At 46.8% G+C, this 18,977-nt stretch overlaps 1 protein-coding gene across 4 annotated transcripts in view; it reads left to right on the top strand.

Annotated features, from left to right (window-relative positions):
* The window catches only part of mgaa (MAX dimerization protein MGA a), an 83,474-nt gene that overhangs the window by 43,136 nt on the left and 21,361 nt on the right, over nt 1-18,977 (top strand). For all 4 annotated transcript variants that reach the window (XM_067991224.1, XM_067991223.1, XM_067991221.1 and 1 more), the window contains exons 12-15: nt 1,745-1,832; nt 8,175-8,824; nt 10,957-11,212; nt 13,162-13,764. In XM_067991224.1, the coding sequence (XP_067847325.1) occupies nt 1,745-1,832; nt 8,175-8,824; nt 10,957-11,212; nt 13,162-13,764 (1,597 nt within the window). The remainder of the gene's footprint in view (nt 1-1,744; nt 1,833-8,174; nt 8,825-10,956; nt 11,213-13,161; nt 13,765-18,977) is intronic.

Below are 18,977 nucleotides of genomic sequence, written 5' to 3'. Positions count from 1 at the left end.
GTGAGTTGGGGGATGTAGTTCACATTATTGAAAGCGGGCAAGGATCAGGCGATCACACAGAGCCCTTTCAGACAAGGCGTGTTCCTGTTGCAACCTTGCTTCTTCCTCCACTTCCTCTTCTGGCTCCACTCCCTCCTCCTCAGCCGCCTCCTCCTCCTCCACCTCTGGCTCAGGGTCTTCTTCAATCATTGGTGGCAAAGGCTGGTCCCTCGTGATGGTGAGGTTGTGCAGCATACCACCACGAATCTGCCCATCCACTCAGGAGTACTGCAGGGCTCCTCCAGACTAGTCCAGGTAGCGGAAGCACTGTTTGAGGAGGCCTATGGTGTGCTCCATGATGTTGCGTGTGGCAGCGTGGCTCTCATTATAGGCCTGCTGTGCACGGTGCGTGGATCCCTGACTGGTGTCATGAGCCACGGTGTGAAGTGATAGCCCTTGTCACCCAGTAGCCAGCCTTTGACTTGCACGTTGGACTGCTGCGTAACGAAGGCATTGTGACTGCTCCCAGGGTAGCGGGCATCGACCTCCATGATTCGATGAGTGTGGTTGAACACCAGCTGCACGTTGAGGGAGTGGAAGCCCTTTCGGTTGACAAAAACGACTGAGTTGATGTGCTGGGCACGCAGGGCAATATGCGTGCAGTCAATGGCACCCTGCACCAAGGGGAAGCCAGCAATGAGAGCGAACCCCCGTACTCGCTCATTCTGCTCCTCTCTGGAGAGGGAAGGTGATGAACCTGTTCCTCATCTGGTGCAGTGCGTCTGTGACCTCCCTTATGCAGCAATGCATTGCATGATATTGCACATGTCGCCAGCTGAGGCCTGAAATGCGCTCGAGCCGTAGAAATTCAGCACCATGGTGACCTTCACAGCCATAGGCAATGCTATCCTTGCCCTGCTATGAGGCTGCAGTTGTGGCCGCACCATCTTGGCCACTGCTTCCTTGGTGAACCTGAGGCGTCGGATGCAATCCTCCTCAGTCATGTTGTGGTAAGAGAATTGGTCCCGGTAGGGCTTCCTGCTCAGTGCCCTGCGTCTCCTCGTCCTCCATCTCCTCGCAGCTTGACCTGCTACGCGTGGCCTCTCTGCATGCTCCCAGTCGTGCTCAATGTCCAATGGGAGCCCTAGCAGACTGCCCATGGTTGGCAGGAATGTTGTTCAACCACAGTTTTAACTTTCCAACATGTAAGGCAGTACTTGCCAAACCACTCTCAAATGTAGTCTAGGAACTCTCAGTAAGAATAGGAAGCTTTAATAAACACTTCCTACTCCACCAGCAGCCAGAAGCAATAATCCAGCAACTAATCTGCAATACCTGCATGGCCCCTTTAAATAACGTTGGTGGGGGGTCCTTCCATCACTGTAAGACACATTCAGATGGTCGGGGTTAAGACTGTGCGTTGAGTTGACCGTTAAGGTCCAAAATGGTGTCTATCACTTTAAATCAGTGTTGCACACTGCACGCATTTTCTCCTTACTTTACATGCTTCCAGCGTCGGTATTTGCGTGTGCGCTAACTCCTATACCAAAATGGCATCTGGTGCACATCACGTTGGAAACGTGCGTGCGCATCCAAGACGCCATCTTGGATGTCGGAGAGGCCGCGTAGCGCCGAATAAACGGGCGCTACACGGCCCAATTTAGCGCCCTTAGTCTTTAGCCTACAAACCAGCTATTATCCTGGTCATTAACTGATCCTGCTTAGATCCCAAGAGTTCATTCAGCAATGCCTTTTCCGTTTGTAGGAAAACAGTCTATACAGTAATGTGAATAACAACGGAACAGTTGACGCATGCAAGTTGAAGCAGTGCAGTGACTCCAGCTTCAGAGAGGGTAAGGATCACTTTGTGCATATTACAGAACTCATATACATATTATATCCTAAATCCTGGTAAACTGCAGTAAAACAGAGAATGTAAGCTTGCTAGAAGCAAATGTTCATGGAAATAGGGCTTAGTGAATTGCAGTCGCATGAGCACCCTATTCCCAAGTAAGTGTTTCTCAAGTAAGCGCCTTACAGGGATAGATCTCATAGGCTCACTATTGTGTGTGCTGCTGTAAATAACTTGGAGGACCAACTAGCGTTGAGATGTGTTAGCACATTTGTTTGATTTTAAATGCCCTCACTAAGGATGATGATGTGAAAATTCTAAAAAGGGAACGTCATTCTTTTAAAGAACAATGTGAATTTATATTGCATCTTTAATGTAGTAAATGTCCTCAGATGCTTTGCAGAGGCGAAAAATGATGTATTAGGAGAAGAATTAGGGAAGCTGATTGAAGGCATGGTTAAGAGGTAGGTTTTGTGTACTCTTTTGAAGGTGGAGAGAGAGGTAATAAGGCAGGGTAGATTAGGGAAAGGACTGCAGTGTGTAGGCCAAAAATGACTGAAGGCTACTGCTACAGAAAGTGGAGCAAAAAAGGAGACAAGGCAGCCCAGGATCTGAAGTCCAGCACACAGGGCTGGAGTAATTTGCAGAGTAGGGGGAGGCAGTTAAAGCCATATACTGATGGCACATTTACAGACACTGTCAGCATTGCAGAATGTGTTATTGAGTAGATGGTTGAGTGTTTCAATTACAGTGAAACCTATACAAAGGGACATGTATTGACAGTTCCAAATAATTTACTGTACCTATAATGACCATTTTGAAAATAAGGACACCTGATGCAAGTTCCTTAGGTGTCTCTAATTTCACTGTAGCTTCAAATCCTCTATTCAGTCATAGGATGCACTAAAATGCTTGTTTGGTTCATCTAAAATGTTTTTGAATTTTTTTAAAATGCCCATTTGTCTGATATGTTCAAATAAGTGCCTTGAGACGTTTATTACGTTAAAGGCGCTATATAAATGCAAGTTTTTGTTCTAAAGCTCCAGATCTTTACAGCATATTATTGCCTGCTAGCAGAGCCGAATGGGATTGGCAGAATTCAGTATCTGAGCTGATGTGCAATGACCACTAGTGAAGGTGTAAATTGGAATCTTTTACATATGGAAAACCCTATTCTTCATCATTCAATCATCCTCCACAGAAAACTATATGGAGTCAGTGTAGGTCACAGAGGACTGTGGTAGGACTTCGTGGAACAGAATACCCGCAGCAGAGTTTGGAAAAGTTGGAGTTTATGGATTGTCAGAGGTTAGCAAGGGGAAATGGATTTGGAGTTTGGAGGTAACAACACATTCGGGGATCTGGCACATTTCATTATGAAGATTTGATTTGGTTGTAGGCTGATCAGTGTTCCAGGTTAGCTTTGTGAGGATTTCTTCCTTCTGTTGTAAACACAGTTGTGGCATCACAGAAGGCTTCCAAGGCCAGTTGAAGTGTTCAGTTAATGCTCTACGACATTTAAACCCTAATATATTGCACTAGTAAATAAAGCTGCTCGGTTGTCAGTAGCGAGGTTATTACTGTAATATAAATTGACCGCTTACTACTAAAATACACACAGAAAACAGGTATTAAACACTTGTGCCATTGTCCCTTTTTGTTCCTGCTCATGCCTCTCCCCATTTTTCTCTTCTAATTTTATTTAAATTTTACTTTTGTTTCCAGTTAGAATAGAATATATTAACTTATACCTTTTCTCCTAATTTTAAAAAAAATCCCTTTAAATACTTTGTTTTCACCCTGCCTCAGGGTCCCACTTCTATTCTGAGGCTGGGACCCATTTCATTCAAAAACATTTTTTTCAGCCAGCTAAGGTTCAAGACTTAAAGCTTTGACCTGTTTGTCCCTTCGTGCCATCTCGTCCAGTATCCCATATAATGCACAGCAGGGGTTTTATGCAGAGTGAAGCTCCCTTCTTGCTATCCTGTACAAAATCACACACAATGTACAATAATGCCTCTTGCACATCTGCAATTTTATCACTCCCACCGTGCCTTCAGCTGCCTAGGCCCTAAGCTCTCGCATTTCCTCCTTAAACCTCTCTGTCGTTCTACCTCTCTCTCCTCCTTTAAGTTGCTCCTTAAAACCTTACTTTTTGACCAAGCTTTTGGTCACCTGTCCTGATAGCTCCTTATGTGGCTCGGTGTCACATTTTGCCTGTTAATGCTCCTGTGAAGCGCCTTGGGATGTTTTACTATGTTAAAGGCGCTATATGAACACAAGTTGTTAGAACAAAGTAAAGCTCCCTTTTATTATATACAACAATTAAATCCAACCTCCGCAGAGCACCGTTTACTGTACCAGTATGGCTTCTCCATTTCACACCCAAGCCATCCCAACATCTTTTCTGAGTGAAATGGCCAAGTTTTGTGGAGTTTTGTACAGTGGACCTACACTCACTGGGAACCAGGTTAAGATCACCCCAAACTCATTGGGCTTTCACGGTCAGGTGACTTTCAATCTATTAGTCTTGACCGGATTTGAATCCATGCAGTGTGCTGCCCTAGTCCTCTGTCTAAATCTTGCTACTCACAAGCTTATGTTTGAGGCATTTTGTATAATCTTATACGTGTCTCCTACAAAACTATTATGTTGCTTGTGTTATTTCTATTCATGCTGACACTTTAGTGCAGCGCTCCTGGAATTCTGCATTGTCACAGATGCCATCCTTTGGATGAAGACATCAAACTGAGGTTCCTGTTCCAGAATTCAGGTGGATATTAAAGATCCCATGGTACTATTTGTTGACTAGGACACTGGGAGAACACCCTGCTCTTCTTTATTCTTCCCTCATCAACCACCACTTATTAAAAAAAAATAGATTACTGGTCATTCATCTTATTGTTTGTGTGAACTTGTATGCAAAATAGCTGTTGTGAAAAAACTTGGTGCATTCTCATACCTTGCGGTAGATCGTCAAGTCTTAAGTGTCTAAATAAAAAGTGACTGCAGTTCAAAGTAATTAATTATATATGAAGTACTTTGAGAAGTTTCTGAGATATGATAAGGTGCTATATAAATCCTTTTTGTGGTCTCTGTTGATGGATCGGCCATCTATTATACGAGATGTTAAAAAATTCGTTCTTGGCGTTGCCCATCCCTAATTGCCCTGAGAAGATGGTGGTGGGCCTTCTTCCTGAACCGCTGGTAGTGGCTTGATACAACTGAATGGCTTTCTAGGTCGCTTCAGAGGGCAGTTAAGTGTCAACCACCTTGGTGTGGGACTGGAGTCACATAGGCCAGATAAGGACAGCATGTTTCCTTCCCTAGAGGACATTAGTGAACCAGTTGGGTTTTTACAACTATCTGACAGCTTCATAGTCACTTTTAATGATACCAGCTTTTTAAAACAGAGTTCAAATTCTCAAACTGCCACGGTGGGATTTGAACTTGTGTTCTTCTAAATTATTAGTCCAGGCCCCTGGATTACTAGTCCAGTAACATAACCACTACACTACCGTACCCTTTTTAGATTTAAATTGGGAAGTACTGAGATTAAGGGATATGGGCCAAAGGCGGGTATATGGAGTTAGATCACAGATCAGCCATGATCTTATCAAATGGCGGAGCAGGCACGAGGGGCTGAATGGCCTACTCCTGTTCATATCTCATCAGAACTTTAGACAATATTTTCCCATGGCCCAATGTGTCAAGCCCCCAGCTGGTGTAGCACGAAGTCACGCAGTCAGGAAGGTTCCAGGATCAATCGCTTGTCTGTGCTATGCTACAATTGGCGCCAGCTCCCTTTTGGCTGGGTAGAGCAAAATAAGCCAGGTTCCCAGTCTTGATCGCTATTCAGTTACTCCTTCTGGAAACTGTATGTGGCTGTTGAGTGAGGACAAGATTGGGCTTGGCTGTGATGCTCTCCATGGACAAATAGCTTGTTTTCTATTACTGTCAAGGCTCTTGCTTACAAGACACGCCTGGAATAACCATTTGCAACATGGCATCTTGAGGTGGCAAGCACTTTGGTTGAAGCTGGCCTCAGTATTGGACCTTTCCTTCTCTGTTTTCTCTAGTTCTTTGGCAGAATTCACTTTTTTTGTATGGAAGTTGAACAAAAAAAGAACATTAGAATACCTGCTGTAGGTAGGGCCTGCTTCATTCTTTGAATAGTCATATATCATGTACTCATCACCTTCCCTATGCACCCCCTCAGTCCCCTCACTGACTTGGTGCTTCCTTCTTACATTTCTTGTCCCATTACAAGAAAACTAGGCCCCGATATTTGCGGAGAGGGTGCGGGGGAAACCTGGCAAAGCCAGGGACGTGGAGATCCGGCCGACTTTAACGGCAGGACCTCATAATTTTTTTTTCTTCCGTTTCCCACCTAGCAGCCGGTCAAATTAACAGGCTGCCAGACGGGAATACCAGCGGCAGGAGGCCGCAGCCGGGGACCTTTGGGAACAGTCCCTGGGGATCGTGGAGCAGGCTGCAAATTGGGGGCTGGCGGGAGGGGGATGGGTGTCGACTGATCGCGGCAGAGGGGAGGCTGAAGGCTATCTTGAGGGGCTGGGAGGGGGGGGGGGGACACGCCTGTTCTTCCTGGCCCACAAGGAGTGCTGTAAAAAGCACTTGCCTTGTGGAACCAGCAGCTCCCGCCTGCCTTTCACTGTCTGGTTTCCCGAGCCCTGGGAAACCTGGCCGGCAGCAGTTAAATTGAAATCAGGCTCCCACTTGCACTGTGGGGACATGTTCCCCGTTTTTTAGGGTTTAATCCCCCGACCACCTCCTGCCTGTTGTGGCTGGGTTAATATCGAGGCCTTAGTCTCACTGCAGACATCCCCTTGGAAAGAATTGAGGTGTGATACTAGAACAAAACCTTCTCTAGCCACCAAAAACATACAATATTATGTGTTCATAGGATAGCAGACTTTTCAAGGAACAGTGTCTTGGTGGTTTCTGGTTGTTCATTTGTATCTGAGAAGTGACGCCACTTTGAAAAGAGAGAGACCATGGCCCTGATATTTGCGGGGAGGAAGCGGGGGTCCAGATGAATTTAATGGCAGGACCTCATTAAAACTTACTTCTATTTCCTGCCTGTCAGCCGGCCAGATTGAGAGGCTGGCTCGCTGCCGGCCATGAAAGCCAGCCGGGGCATGCTGGGGACGGTCCCCAGCAATCGAGAGGATTGGGGTTCGGTTGTGGGGTGGGGGGGCTCGGAATGCGGCAGTGAGGAGGGCAGGATGGAGGGAGAGCCTTGCTGCAATTGCATAGGGCTTTGGTGAGACCACACTTGGAGTACTGTGTGCAGTTTTGGCCTCTTACCTAAGGAAGGCTATGCTCGCCTTAGAGGCGGTGCAGTGAAGGTTCAATAGATTGATTCCTGGGATGAGAGGGTTGTCTCATAGAATGGGCCTATATTCTCTGGAGTTTAGAAGAATGAGAGATGATCTCATTGAAACATACAGGATTCTGAGAGGGCTTGACAGGGTAGATGCCAAGAGGCTGTTTCCCCTGGCTGGAGAGTCTAGAAGTAGGGGGCATAGACTCAAGATAAGGGGTCGGCCATTTAGGACTCAGATGAGGAGAAATTTCTTCACTTGGAGGGTGGTGAATCTTCAAAATTCTCTACCCGAGAGGACTGTGGATGCTCAGTCGTTGAGTATATTCAAGGCTGAGATGGATAGGTTTTTAGACTCTAAAGGAATCAAAGGATACGGGGATTGGGTGGGAAAGTGGAGAAGATCAGCCATGATCTTATTGAATGGCAGAGCAGGCTCGAGGGGTCGTACGGCCTACTCCCGCTCCTATTTCTTATGTTCTTATCGCTGAGGTGGGGGGGGGTTCAGGAAGTTCATGGCAGGTTTGCTTGAGGGGCTAGGGGGAAGCACTCCTTCTCCTGGCCCACAAGCAGTTAAAAGGAAAAGCACTTACCTGCTGGATCTAACAGCTCCCGTCACCCTTTAGCTGCCTGGGAAACCGGGCCTACGTCCGTAAAAATTTAAATGGCTGCCAAAATATCAATAACAGAGCCTCACTTAAATATTAAAATCTCCGTCCTGCCTCTCCAAACCGGGTTACTTGGCCTCCTCCAAACCCGCCACAGGTTGGGTTCGGGTTTCCCATTTTTAGCAATTGAACTCGTCTCTCTCCTCCCCCTCCCCCCCCCCCCCCCCCCTCCAAGCCATCTTCTGTCTGACATGGGGGAGGTTTAAAATCTCTTTTTTTTTTCTTTTCCCCCCCCCCCCCATTTCTATGGTAGGTAATCTAACATGTTCTGCAGAGGCTGGCCTCATCATACAAAACTCTAAAAGTCAATCACTCTCTTTGGCTTGTCTAGTACTGGACTCTGAGAAATTGGAGGATTTCGAGAGCAGTTCGATGTCACCAAATGCTGCTGAGATGTACAAATTGAAGAGGAAGGAGGAGACTGACTCGCCTGTACATTGTGACTCTCCACAAAAAGAGAGTGCAGAGCTTCAATCAGCAGAACCACAGATGCCAACAGAGTCCAAGAATATACCCAAACTGATTGAGATCATTTCAGATTGTAACTGGGAAACAGAGCGTGCCAATATCCTTGGAGTTATCGCAAGGCATACTGCCAATAAGGGAACCTCAGAGAAAATATGCATTGGCAACTTCCTTGTTGAGATCATGTCAAATTATCATGGAAAAGGCCAAGACCTTTCACCTGGAGGTGTACCGATTTATAGCTCCTTAGTGAAGATTACCCAGTCCAGCGATGGAGAAAGAGATGGCAAAATGTCAGCTCGCACAGTGTCCATTCAAAAGGTCTCCAACTTCTCTGGACGCAAGGTGACAGAAACACGACTGATTGCACCAAAAGAGAAGTTACAAACACCTACCAGCCACACGGCAGGGGGAAAGGGGCTAACCATCTTTCATTCAGGCTCATCAGTGGCTAGAAAGCCAAAGCCAGCCTCTGCTACAACAACCTCTGCTTCTGGCAAAAGCGGCATGATCCAGGTATGTGGAAGGGAAGGGAAGATGATGTAGTGCTCGTGATCCCTCACGCTGATGTACTTAGTGACTGTGGATGAGTTTGTCAGTTTAAAAGTATTTATATAAAACAAAATACAAATGCAAGTTAAATGTTGAGCATACAATTATATTAAACCTTTTGATTCTCTTCTCCATTACAAACTGCCTTCTTAAACTCCTCTCCACTGCTTCCTCCACCCTCACCTCCAACAAGTGTGAGGAGCTCCTGGACTACTTTGTCACTAAGATTGAGACCATCTGTTCAGCTGCATCTGTTGCTTCCCCCCAGCCCTAGCCCTGAACTCTCATCTTTCTCTAGTTTCTCTTATTTCCCCACATGCCCTCTCAGAGCTCACCTTGACTGTAAGACCCAGCTCCTAATCCCTCGACCCTATTCCCACCAAACTGCTGACCACCCAACTTCCCTTCCTGGCCCCCATGTTAGCTGATATTGTTAACTGTTCCCTTTCCTCAGGTACTGTACCCATGCCGTTCAAATCTGCCGTCATCACCCTCCCCCGCCCCCCCCCCCCCCCCCTCAAAAAACCTAACCTTGATCCCTCTGACCTTGCAAACTACCACCCAATCTCCAACCTCCTGTCCAAAATCCTTGAACGTGTTGTCACCTCCCAAATCCATGCCCATCTTTCCCGCAACTCCATGTTTGAATCCCTCCAATCAGGTTTCCGCCCCTGGCGCAGTACTGAAACAACCCGTATCAAAGTCACAGATGACTTCCTTTGCGACTGTGACCATGGTAATCTATCCCTTCTCATCCATCGCGACCTATCTGCAACCTTTGACACGGTTGACCACACCATCCTCCTCCAACGCCTCCCATCCGTCATCCAGCTGGGTGGGACTGCGCTCGTCTGGTTCTAATCTTATCTATCCAGTCATAGCCAGAGAATCACCTGCAACGGCTTCTCTTCCTGCTCCTGCACCATTATCTCTGGAGTCCCCCAAGGATCCATCTTTGCGCCCCCCCCCCCCCCCCCCCCGGCCACTTCTATTTCTCATCTACATGCTGCACCTTGGCAACCTCATCAGAAAACACGCCAGGTTCCACATGTACGCTGATGACAACCAGCTCTACCTCACCACCGCCTCTCTCGATTCCTCCACTGTCTGATTTGTCACACAGCTTGTCCGACTTCCAGTACTGGATGAGCAAACACTTCCTCCTACTAAATATTGGGAAGACTGAAGCCATTGTCTTCGGTCCCCACCACAAACTCCATACCCTAGCCACCGACACTCTCGCTCTCCCTGGCCACTGTCTGAGGCTGAACCAGACCATTCGCAACCTTGGCGCCCTAATTGGCCCTGAGATGAGCTTCCGACCACATACCCGCTCTATCACCAAGACCGCCTACTTCCACCTCTGTAACATTGCCCGAATCCACCCCTGCCTCAGCTCATCTGCTGCTGAAACCCTCATCCATGCCTTTGATACCTCTAGACTTGACTATTTCACTGCTCTCCTGGCTGGCCTCCCATTTTCCAGCCTCTAAACTTGAGCTCATCCAAAACTCTGCTGCCCCTATCCTAACTTGCACCAAGCCTCGTTCACCCATCACCCCTGTGCTCGCTGATCTACATTGGCTCCCAGTCCAGGAACACCTCATTTTAAAATTCTGATCCTTGCTTTCATCTCTCCATGGCCTCACCCCTCCCTATCTCTGTAACCTCCTCCAGCCCTACAACTCTCCGTGTTCCCTACGATCCTCCAGTTCTGGCCTCTTGCGCATCCCTGATTTTAATCATTCCACCATTGGCGGCTGTGCCTTCAGCTGCCTAGGCCCTAAGCTCTGGAATTCCCTCCCTAAACCCCTCCGCCTCTCTACCTCTCTCCTCCTGTAAGACGCTCCTTAAAACTTACCTCTTTGACCAAGCTTTTGGTCACCTGTCCTAATATCTCCTTATGTGGCTCAGTGTCATTTTTTTTGATACGCTCCTGTGAAGTGCCTTGGGACGTTTTACTATGTTAAAGATGCTATATAAATGCAAGTAGTTGTTGATTTATAGACGGGGTCCTGTTGACAGAGACTCCGTCAGTGATGTCATCAATTTTTTCCCATGTGTCTCCATTCTGTGTCATTATCTCTTTTGATTAGGTCAGTGGAAATGCCTTTGATGAGACAAAGCTGACGCTAGGACAGGTTGGAGCACTCCACACAGTCAATCGGTTGATTGCTGCCCTCACGGGGAAAGTGAAGTCAGCTGAACAACTCAAGAAGCCATCCTCAAGTACAGCTGTCTCCTCGACCTCAGCTCATTTTGCCTCGAAGCATTCGGTTTCTCATACCAGACCCACTGGCAGCAGAGCCTCACAAGATACCAGTGATGCTACTTTCGATAAAAAAGGCACAGGTAAGAAGAATACCCAAAAATCAAGGTGTGTGTTAAAAAGAAAGGTTAACGGAGTCGGTTTGAGTGAGAACTCTCATCATGCCAAGGGTGATCTGAGTTCTTGATGTAGGGATCAACATACATGCAATCCAGAATGTTACTCCTTTCCAGCCGTTTTTTTGTTCCACACCGTTTAGAACAAATTGTGATGGTCATTTGTTTGTTAGCCACATTTTGGTTTAACCCATAAGTTGGGGAGAGAAATTAACAAAGTTTGCTAAAAATCCTGTACTATATTGCATCGTGTAGAGCAGTATGACATAGAATCATAGAAGTTTACAACATGGAAACAGGCCCTTTGGCCCAACATGTCCATGTCGCCCAGTTTATACCACTAAGCTAGTCCCAATTGCCTGCACTTGGCCCATATCCCTCTATACCCATCTTACCCATGTAACTGTCCAAATGCTTTTTAAAAGACAAAATTGTACCCGCCTCTACTACTGCCTCTGGCAGCTCATTCCAGACACTCACCACCCTTTGAGTGAAAAAATTGCCCCTCTGGACACTTTTGTATCTCTCCCCTCTCACCTTAAATCTATGCCCCCTCGTAATAGACTCCCCTACCTTTGGGAAAAGATTTTGACTATCTACCTTATCTATGCCCCTCATTATTTTATAGACTTCTATAAGATCACCCCGAAACCTCCTACTCTCCAGGGAAAAAAGTCTGTCTATCCAACCTCTCCCTATAAGTCAAACCATCAAGTCCTGGTAGCATCCTAGTAAATCTTTTCTGCACTCTTTCTAGTTTAATAATATCCTTTCTATAATAGGGTGACCAGAACTGTACACAGTACTCCAAGTGTGGCCTAACTAATGTCTTGTACAACTTCAACAAGACATCCCAACTCCTGTATTCAATGTTCTGACCAATGAAACCAAGCATGCTGAATGCCTTCTTCACCACCCTATCCACCTGTGACTCCACTTTCAAGGAGCTATGAACCTGTACTCCTAGATCTCTTTGTTCTATAACTCTCCCCAACGCCCTACCATTAACGGAGTAGGTCCTGGCCCGATTTGATCTACCAAAATGCATCACCTCACATTTATCCAAATTAAACTCCATCTGCCATTCATCGGCCCACTGGCCCAATTTATCAAGATCCCGTTGCAATCCTAGATAACCTTCTTCACTGTCCACAATGCCACCAATCTTGGTGTCATCTGCAAACTTACTAACCATGCCTCCTAAATTCTCATCCAAATCATTAATATAAATAACAAATAACAGCGGACCCAGCACCGATCCCTGAGGCACATGGCTGGTCACGGGCCTCCAGTTTGAAAAACAACCCTCTACAACCACCCAAGACAGTTGGAGGTGATTTAATGAAACCGGTGCTAGAGTTGGGTTAGTGGCAGAGACATGCTTAATGTCAAGAAGCCAACTCCCTCAATGACCTAGTGTGACACTGAACCACACAGATTCATAGGGCCGCTCAGTGTGAGATGAGTTGGTTGGTCTTGATTGGGGGCACTACAGTGTCATTTTGCTATGGGGTGAGTGGAGTTGACCTCCTCTTAAATATATAGAAGCTTTTTGGTTCTTGCTACTAATTGCTAACTAGTGGCCCAATCTGGAAAGTGAATGTGTATGGATGTTGGAGGATGATGGGCTCAGCTTTGACGTACCCACATTCAAACAGTCTACCTGTATTTACCTGTCTCGATTCTCACATTTTGATGACATACTGGATGGTGGTTGGCACTCATGAACCATACCCCAGTTGGAATCAGCGATTTTGAGAGAAAGGGAGAAAATTGGGGAGGAGAAATCCAAAGACCCTACTCATTAATAGAATTGCTTTTTATTGTCCTTCTGTCAGCATTCCATGCCTCTTTAAACAAATGACTGATCACTATCTGGGTATATTTTAATTCTTCTCTACCTTCCTTCTTTCCAGGGATTCAGACTGCACCTGATAACTACACTCATCTTCTAATAAATAAAGTTGGAGCTTTGCAAAAGACAACATCCTGCTTCAGTTCATTGCAGCCAGTGTGTAGCAGACAGCAGTGTGCTACTTCAGCGTCCACATTACCAGCAGTCAGCACTCCTGCATCGACAGCTAGTTCTCCGTTATCAACAGTGATGATTACGGCAGCTGCCGCAGGCTCTGTCCCTGTTACAGCTGCTCAGTCACCCAGGAGCGCTTCGATGATTGCAGTAACCACAGGTGCCTCCCCCTCAGCTGGGCCCTCTTCTCCATCAAAGAGTTCAGAGACTACAGATGCATTAGGGACTGACTCCTCTGCAGTGCCGGCAGTAAAGGGACTTTCAGAAGAGAGCGCTGTATCTACGAGTGCAGTCGAAACTCCAGCAAAAAGTACAGCAACAACACTAATTGCTGTGATATCTGCAAGTGCTTCAGGAGTCAGGACAACGCCAATGTTAACTAAAGTGCTCTCCCCCAGCACCTCTACCACAACCACTGCTGCTTTAACTAATACAGTTACTTCAACAACGACCACTATGTCAGTAGCATCAACACCAAACAAGACTGCCGGTAAGCTCCGATTGGACTGACATGGTTATACAATTGTGAATGTTGGCGTTTGATTAGTTTGCTGTCCACGTACTATCTGTAAGATTCAAAGCCAGCAGAGGCCAGGGCAGGAGTAGAGAGAAAGTGTCTTTTTAAGTGTCCTCAGCATGTTATCCATTCCTTGTAGCTTTTCCTTATTCATATCTGGCATGTTTATGTTGGTCGAATGAGAGGTAACTTGAGGAAACAGCAGTCTCAACATTGCTGTGCCTTTCTTGGCTTTGAAGTGTGGATTTTAGCTAGTTCTGCAATGATCTGATTTCGTTTTCAAAAACGGTTGAGGATATTTAAAACCTGCCTGAACTGAATGTTGTACCATTTACGTGGTCAAGCTCAAAGGATCAGTGCTTCCTGATGGATTAAGTGCTCACCTTCAGAAAGTCAAGTGTGTCACATAGCAAACTAATTGAGGGAAAAAGAGGCTGAGAAAATATAATTGGGCCCATGAACGGTCTCCCTATCCACTCAATGGTGCAACAACAACTTGCATTTATATGGCAACTTTAAATTGGTAAAACTTCCCACAGCGCTTCACAGGAGTGTTATCAAACAAAATTTGACGCTGAACCACGTACAGTGATATTAGGAGAGGTGACCAAAAGCTTGATCAAAGAGGTAGGTTTTAAGGAGCATCTTAAAGGAGGAGAGAGAGGTAGAGAGGCGGAGAAATTTAGGGAGGGAATTCCAGAGCTTAGGGCCTAGGCAGCTGAAGGCACAGCCACCAATAGTGGAGCGATTTAAAATCGAGGATGCGCAAAAGGCCAGAATTGGAGGAGCACAGAAATCTCGGAGGGTTGTAGGGATGGAGGAGGTTACAGAGATAGGGAGGGGCAAGGCCATGGAGGGACTTGAAAACGCGGATGAGAATTTAAAAATCGTGGAGGACCTGGACTGGGAGCTAAGGTAAGTCAACGAGCACAGGGGTGATGGGAGAACGGGACTTGGTGCAAGTTAGGATACGGGCAGCAGAGTTTTGAATGAACTCAAATTTAAGGAGGGTGGAAGATGGGAGGCCAGCCAGGAGAGCATTGGAATAGTCCAGTTTAGAAGTAACAACGGCATGAATAGGGGTTTCAGCAGCAGATGAGCTGAGGCAGAGGCAGATGATGTTACGGAGGTGGAAGCAGGCGGTCTTGGTAATGAAGCAGATATGTGGTTAGAAGCTCATCTTAGGGTCACATTGGACGCCAAGGTTGCGAACAGTTTGGTTCAGCCTCAGACAGTGGCCAGGGAGAGAGAGAGAGTCGGTGGCTAGGGAACGGAGTTTGCGGCAGGGGCCAAAGACAATGGCTTCGGTCTTTCCAATATTTAGTTGGAGGAAATTTTTGCTCATCTAGTACTGGATGTCGGACAAGCAGTGTAACATGAGAGAGAGAGGTGGTTGTGAGGCAGCTGGGTGTCATCAGCATACATGTGGAATCTGACGTGTTTTCGGATGATGTTGCCGAGGGGCAGCATGTAGATGAGAAACAGGAGGGGGCCAAGGATAGATCCTTGGACTCCAGAGGTAATGATGTGGGAATGGGAATAGAAGCCATTACAGATGATTCTCTGGCTATGACTGGATAGACAAGAATGGAACCAGGCGAGCGCAGTCCCATCTAGCTGGACGACGGAGGAGAGGCGTTGAAGGAGGATGGTGTGGTTAACTGTGTCAAAGGCTGCAGACAGGTTGAGATAAATGAGAAGGGATGTTTACCATCGTCACAGTCACATAGGATGTCATTTGTGACTTCGATAAGGGCCGTTCAGTACTGTGGCAGGGGCGGAAACCTATTTGGAAGGATTCAAACATGGAGTTGCGGGAGAGATGGGCACGGATTTGGGTGGCGAAAGCACGTTCAAGGACTTTGGAGAGGAAAGGAAGGTTGGAGATGAAATGGTAGTTTGCAGGGACAGAAGGGTCACGGGTGGGATTTTTGAGGAGGGAGGTGATGACTGCAGATTTGAAGGGGAGGGGGACAGTACCTGAGGAGAGGAATCGTTAATAATATCAGCTAACATGGGTGCCAGGAAGTGAAGTTGGGTGGTCAGCAGTTTAGTGGGAATAGGGTCAAGGGAGCATGAGGAGGCTCTCATGGTCAAGATGAGCTCAGAGAGGACATATGGGGAGATAGGAGAGAAACTAGAGAAAGATGTGAGTTCAGCGCAAGGGGGGCACCGTAGGCTTGGTGGGCTAGGGGAAGAGAGGGAAGCGGCAGGATGATCCTGGAATAGTGAGCAGTTTTGGCAGAGGAGAGCAGCACCCCATCGTGGTTTGTGATCCAGCCAGATCTGACAATGGCTAAAACAGTTGTCTGCCATTAATGTTCAAGTCTGCCACCCTTGGACTTAAGGGAGCAGTGATAATGGCCATACCAGGAGGAACGAGCAGGATATGAGAGAGTAATGGTTTTAAGGGGGACAAGGGCATCAAAGGCGGAGGTGAGGGTGTGATTGAGCAGAAATGTGGTGAATGGAGGGCCAAAGGCTAGACAATTGGGAATTTGGAAATGCAATTGTAAGTGACTTAGTTTTTTCCAGGGGCGAACACAAAAGGAAGTCTGGTTGGGAGGGAGAAGGGGAATGTGGGTGCAGAGGGATACAAGGAAGTGATCGGAGACGACCTTATCCATGATTGACAGGATGGGATAGAGAGGCCACGTGAGATGGCACTGTCGAGAGGATGGCTGTGAATATGGGTAGGAGAGCGTATACGGAGGGAGAGATTAAAGGAGGATAGGAGGGCAGTGAACTCAGGAGGGAGCATGATGAGTTGCGATGGAGATTGAAATCATTAAGGATGAGAAGTTACTTGGTGCAGAGACTGAGAGAGGAAAGCAGTGAAGATATCTCGGTGAGAAACTTGGCATGGTACTTGGGTGGGCGGTAGAGAACAAGGATTTTAAAGGAGAGGCGAGAGGGGTGGAACAAAGTGAAATACTCAAAGGAAGAGAAGGTGCCAGAGGAGTAGGGGGACAGATCAAAGTGATTTGGTGATACGGTCTTCACCGCCACCGTGGCAGTCTGGACGGGGCAAGTGGTGAAAGTTATAACCAGGTGGGAAGTCTTCATTTAAGGGGGTAGGTATCAACATCCATCAGCCAGGTTTTCATCAAGGCCATGATGTCAATGCAATCATCCACAATAAGCTCTTGGATGACAAGGGCCTTGTTCACAAGTGAACAGACATTCTGGAGGGAGATGCGGAGAGGGGCGGTGATGGCTGATCTGGCAGAATCCACAGGGTCAGTGCTGGGAGGGGTGAGTGGGATGGGAAGGAGATTGGCAAGATTAACCCCCAGCAGGCGCGCTGGGCAGGAAAGTCAGTGAGATTGTAGGTTGGGGCAGTTGGGGTTGCTGCTCGTAAGGAGGCAGCGACATGTGCCTCGATGGGCCCTTCGGAAGATGCGAAGAGAGGCACAGAGGGAAGCTGTAGGCTTATCTTCAGAGAGTCAAGCCTGGGAGGGGAGCAGGAGGGTAGGAAGGTCAAGGAATGCAGAAGGGTTGGGGTAGGGATTTGGAGGGGGCAGAGTACATGAGAGGGGAGAAATGAAAGGAGGCATGACGACAAGAAAACGGGGTCTAGAAGGGGTAAAAAGAAAAGATAAAAGGTGGAATAAAGTTGAATGCTGGGATAAAGTTGACGTAGGCAGGGTGGCATCAGCTTGGAGCATCGACGAACTGATGTCCAGGTTCGCAGACAGTTGTGGAGGGCGAGTGAGTCCAGAAGCTATTTGAAGGGTAGAGTATTGGAGAATGCACTGCTGGAGGTATTTCCGTGGGAATGAAGAGCCAGGAGGTGTGCAGAATCGATCACTGGGCAGAAAAACGGTGGCAGTGTTGGAGGTCACTATAACATCCAGAAGCAGGGGAGAAATGGACTACGGCCCCGCAGAGTGAATTTCTGGCCAGGAGCCACACTGTAACAAAATAAAGCTGTAAAACCAGTTGGACAGTCATAAGCTCAGCAGGTAACAGCAGCGGTGGGGGATGTAGGCTAGACAAAGTTACCTTAAAACTTGAGCAATTGAATAGCAGATCAGAGTCACAACAGCTGAGTCTTGCAGTGTAGACCTGTGGAATAGCGTAGTCTAAAAAGCAGAGGTAACTTTAAACTTGCAGTTTGAACTTGTAGTTAAGGCTAAAATGCACCCACTATTTGAGCCAGAGGAACAGTGGAAGAGACGAGATTGTGGGGAAAAAGGGCAAAGGATGGCAGTGCATTGGATTGCACCTTATCTTCTCAGTTGCTAATAAAGCTAACTCCTATTGAGGAGGCAATAAAAAAAAACCTGCATTCACATTCAGGAAAAACTTGGGGAATTCTTCCCTGATTCCCCAACTCCAAATTCTGAGACCATAATTAATCACTAGATGTACTTAACTGACGTCCCCACCCCCCAATATGTCCTTAAGAATGTTGGGCTGTGCAGGACTGGGAAAGACCATCTTCAGCTATTGGGCCAACCTGAAAAGTTGCCATTTTCTTGCTTTACTTTATCTCTCATATCCTTCGACAGCCAGTCTACAAAGACTCTCCTGAAATTTATAACATTCTCTGCTTGTACTGTCGCTCTATCTAGGCTGTTCCATGTGTTTCAGTTTGCCTGTTATCTTTAGGATCTTAAATACCTCAATGAGATCACTTCTAAGCTGCCTTTTCCCAATGTAAACAGCCCTTGTACTCTTAGTCTTTTTTCATAGCTTAGGTATCCAGTCCCATATATGAACTTAGTTACCCTTCTTTGTACTCCCTCCAAGGTCAGGATGTCTCTTCCCCTCTGTGGTACGGTGCCTAGAACTGCATGATACTCAAGGTGAGGATGTATTAGTACTTTCTGCAAACTATTTATCACTTGCTGGGACTCGTGTTCTATCCTTTGATCTATATGTCCCAAGAATCTATTTCCCTTTTCACCATCTTTCTACATTGTGCTGATGGTTTAAGGATGTTTTCCATTAATACTCCCTCCCCCCCGCCCCCAACCCATCCTCTGTATTTTCCTGTAAACTTCCCATTTATTTTGTACTCTCATTGTTTATTTCCTCCCCCCTCAGTTTCACAATGTGGTTTTCTCTTTTAAACTACATTTCTACTTTTTGGCCTAATGTTGTGACCTGCCCAGATCAATCTGTAATTGCTCTGTTTATGCCCTACCAGTTGCAGTTCCTTTCCTCTACATCACCCCCCC

The sequence above is a fragment of the Heptranchias perlo genome, chromosome 10, assembly GCF_035084215.1.
Source record: "Heptranchias perlo isolate sHepPer1 chromosome 10, sHepPer1.hap1, whole genome shotgun sequence".
Classification (NCBI taxonomy): domain Eukaryota; kingdom Metazoa; phylum Chordata; class Chondrichthyes; order Hexanchiformes; family Hexanchidae; genus Heptranchias; species Heptranchias perlo.
This window is presented reverse-complemented; position numbering and strand designations above follow the sequence as displayed.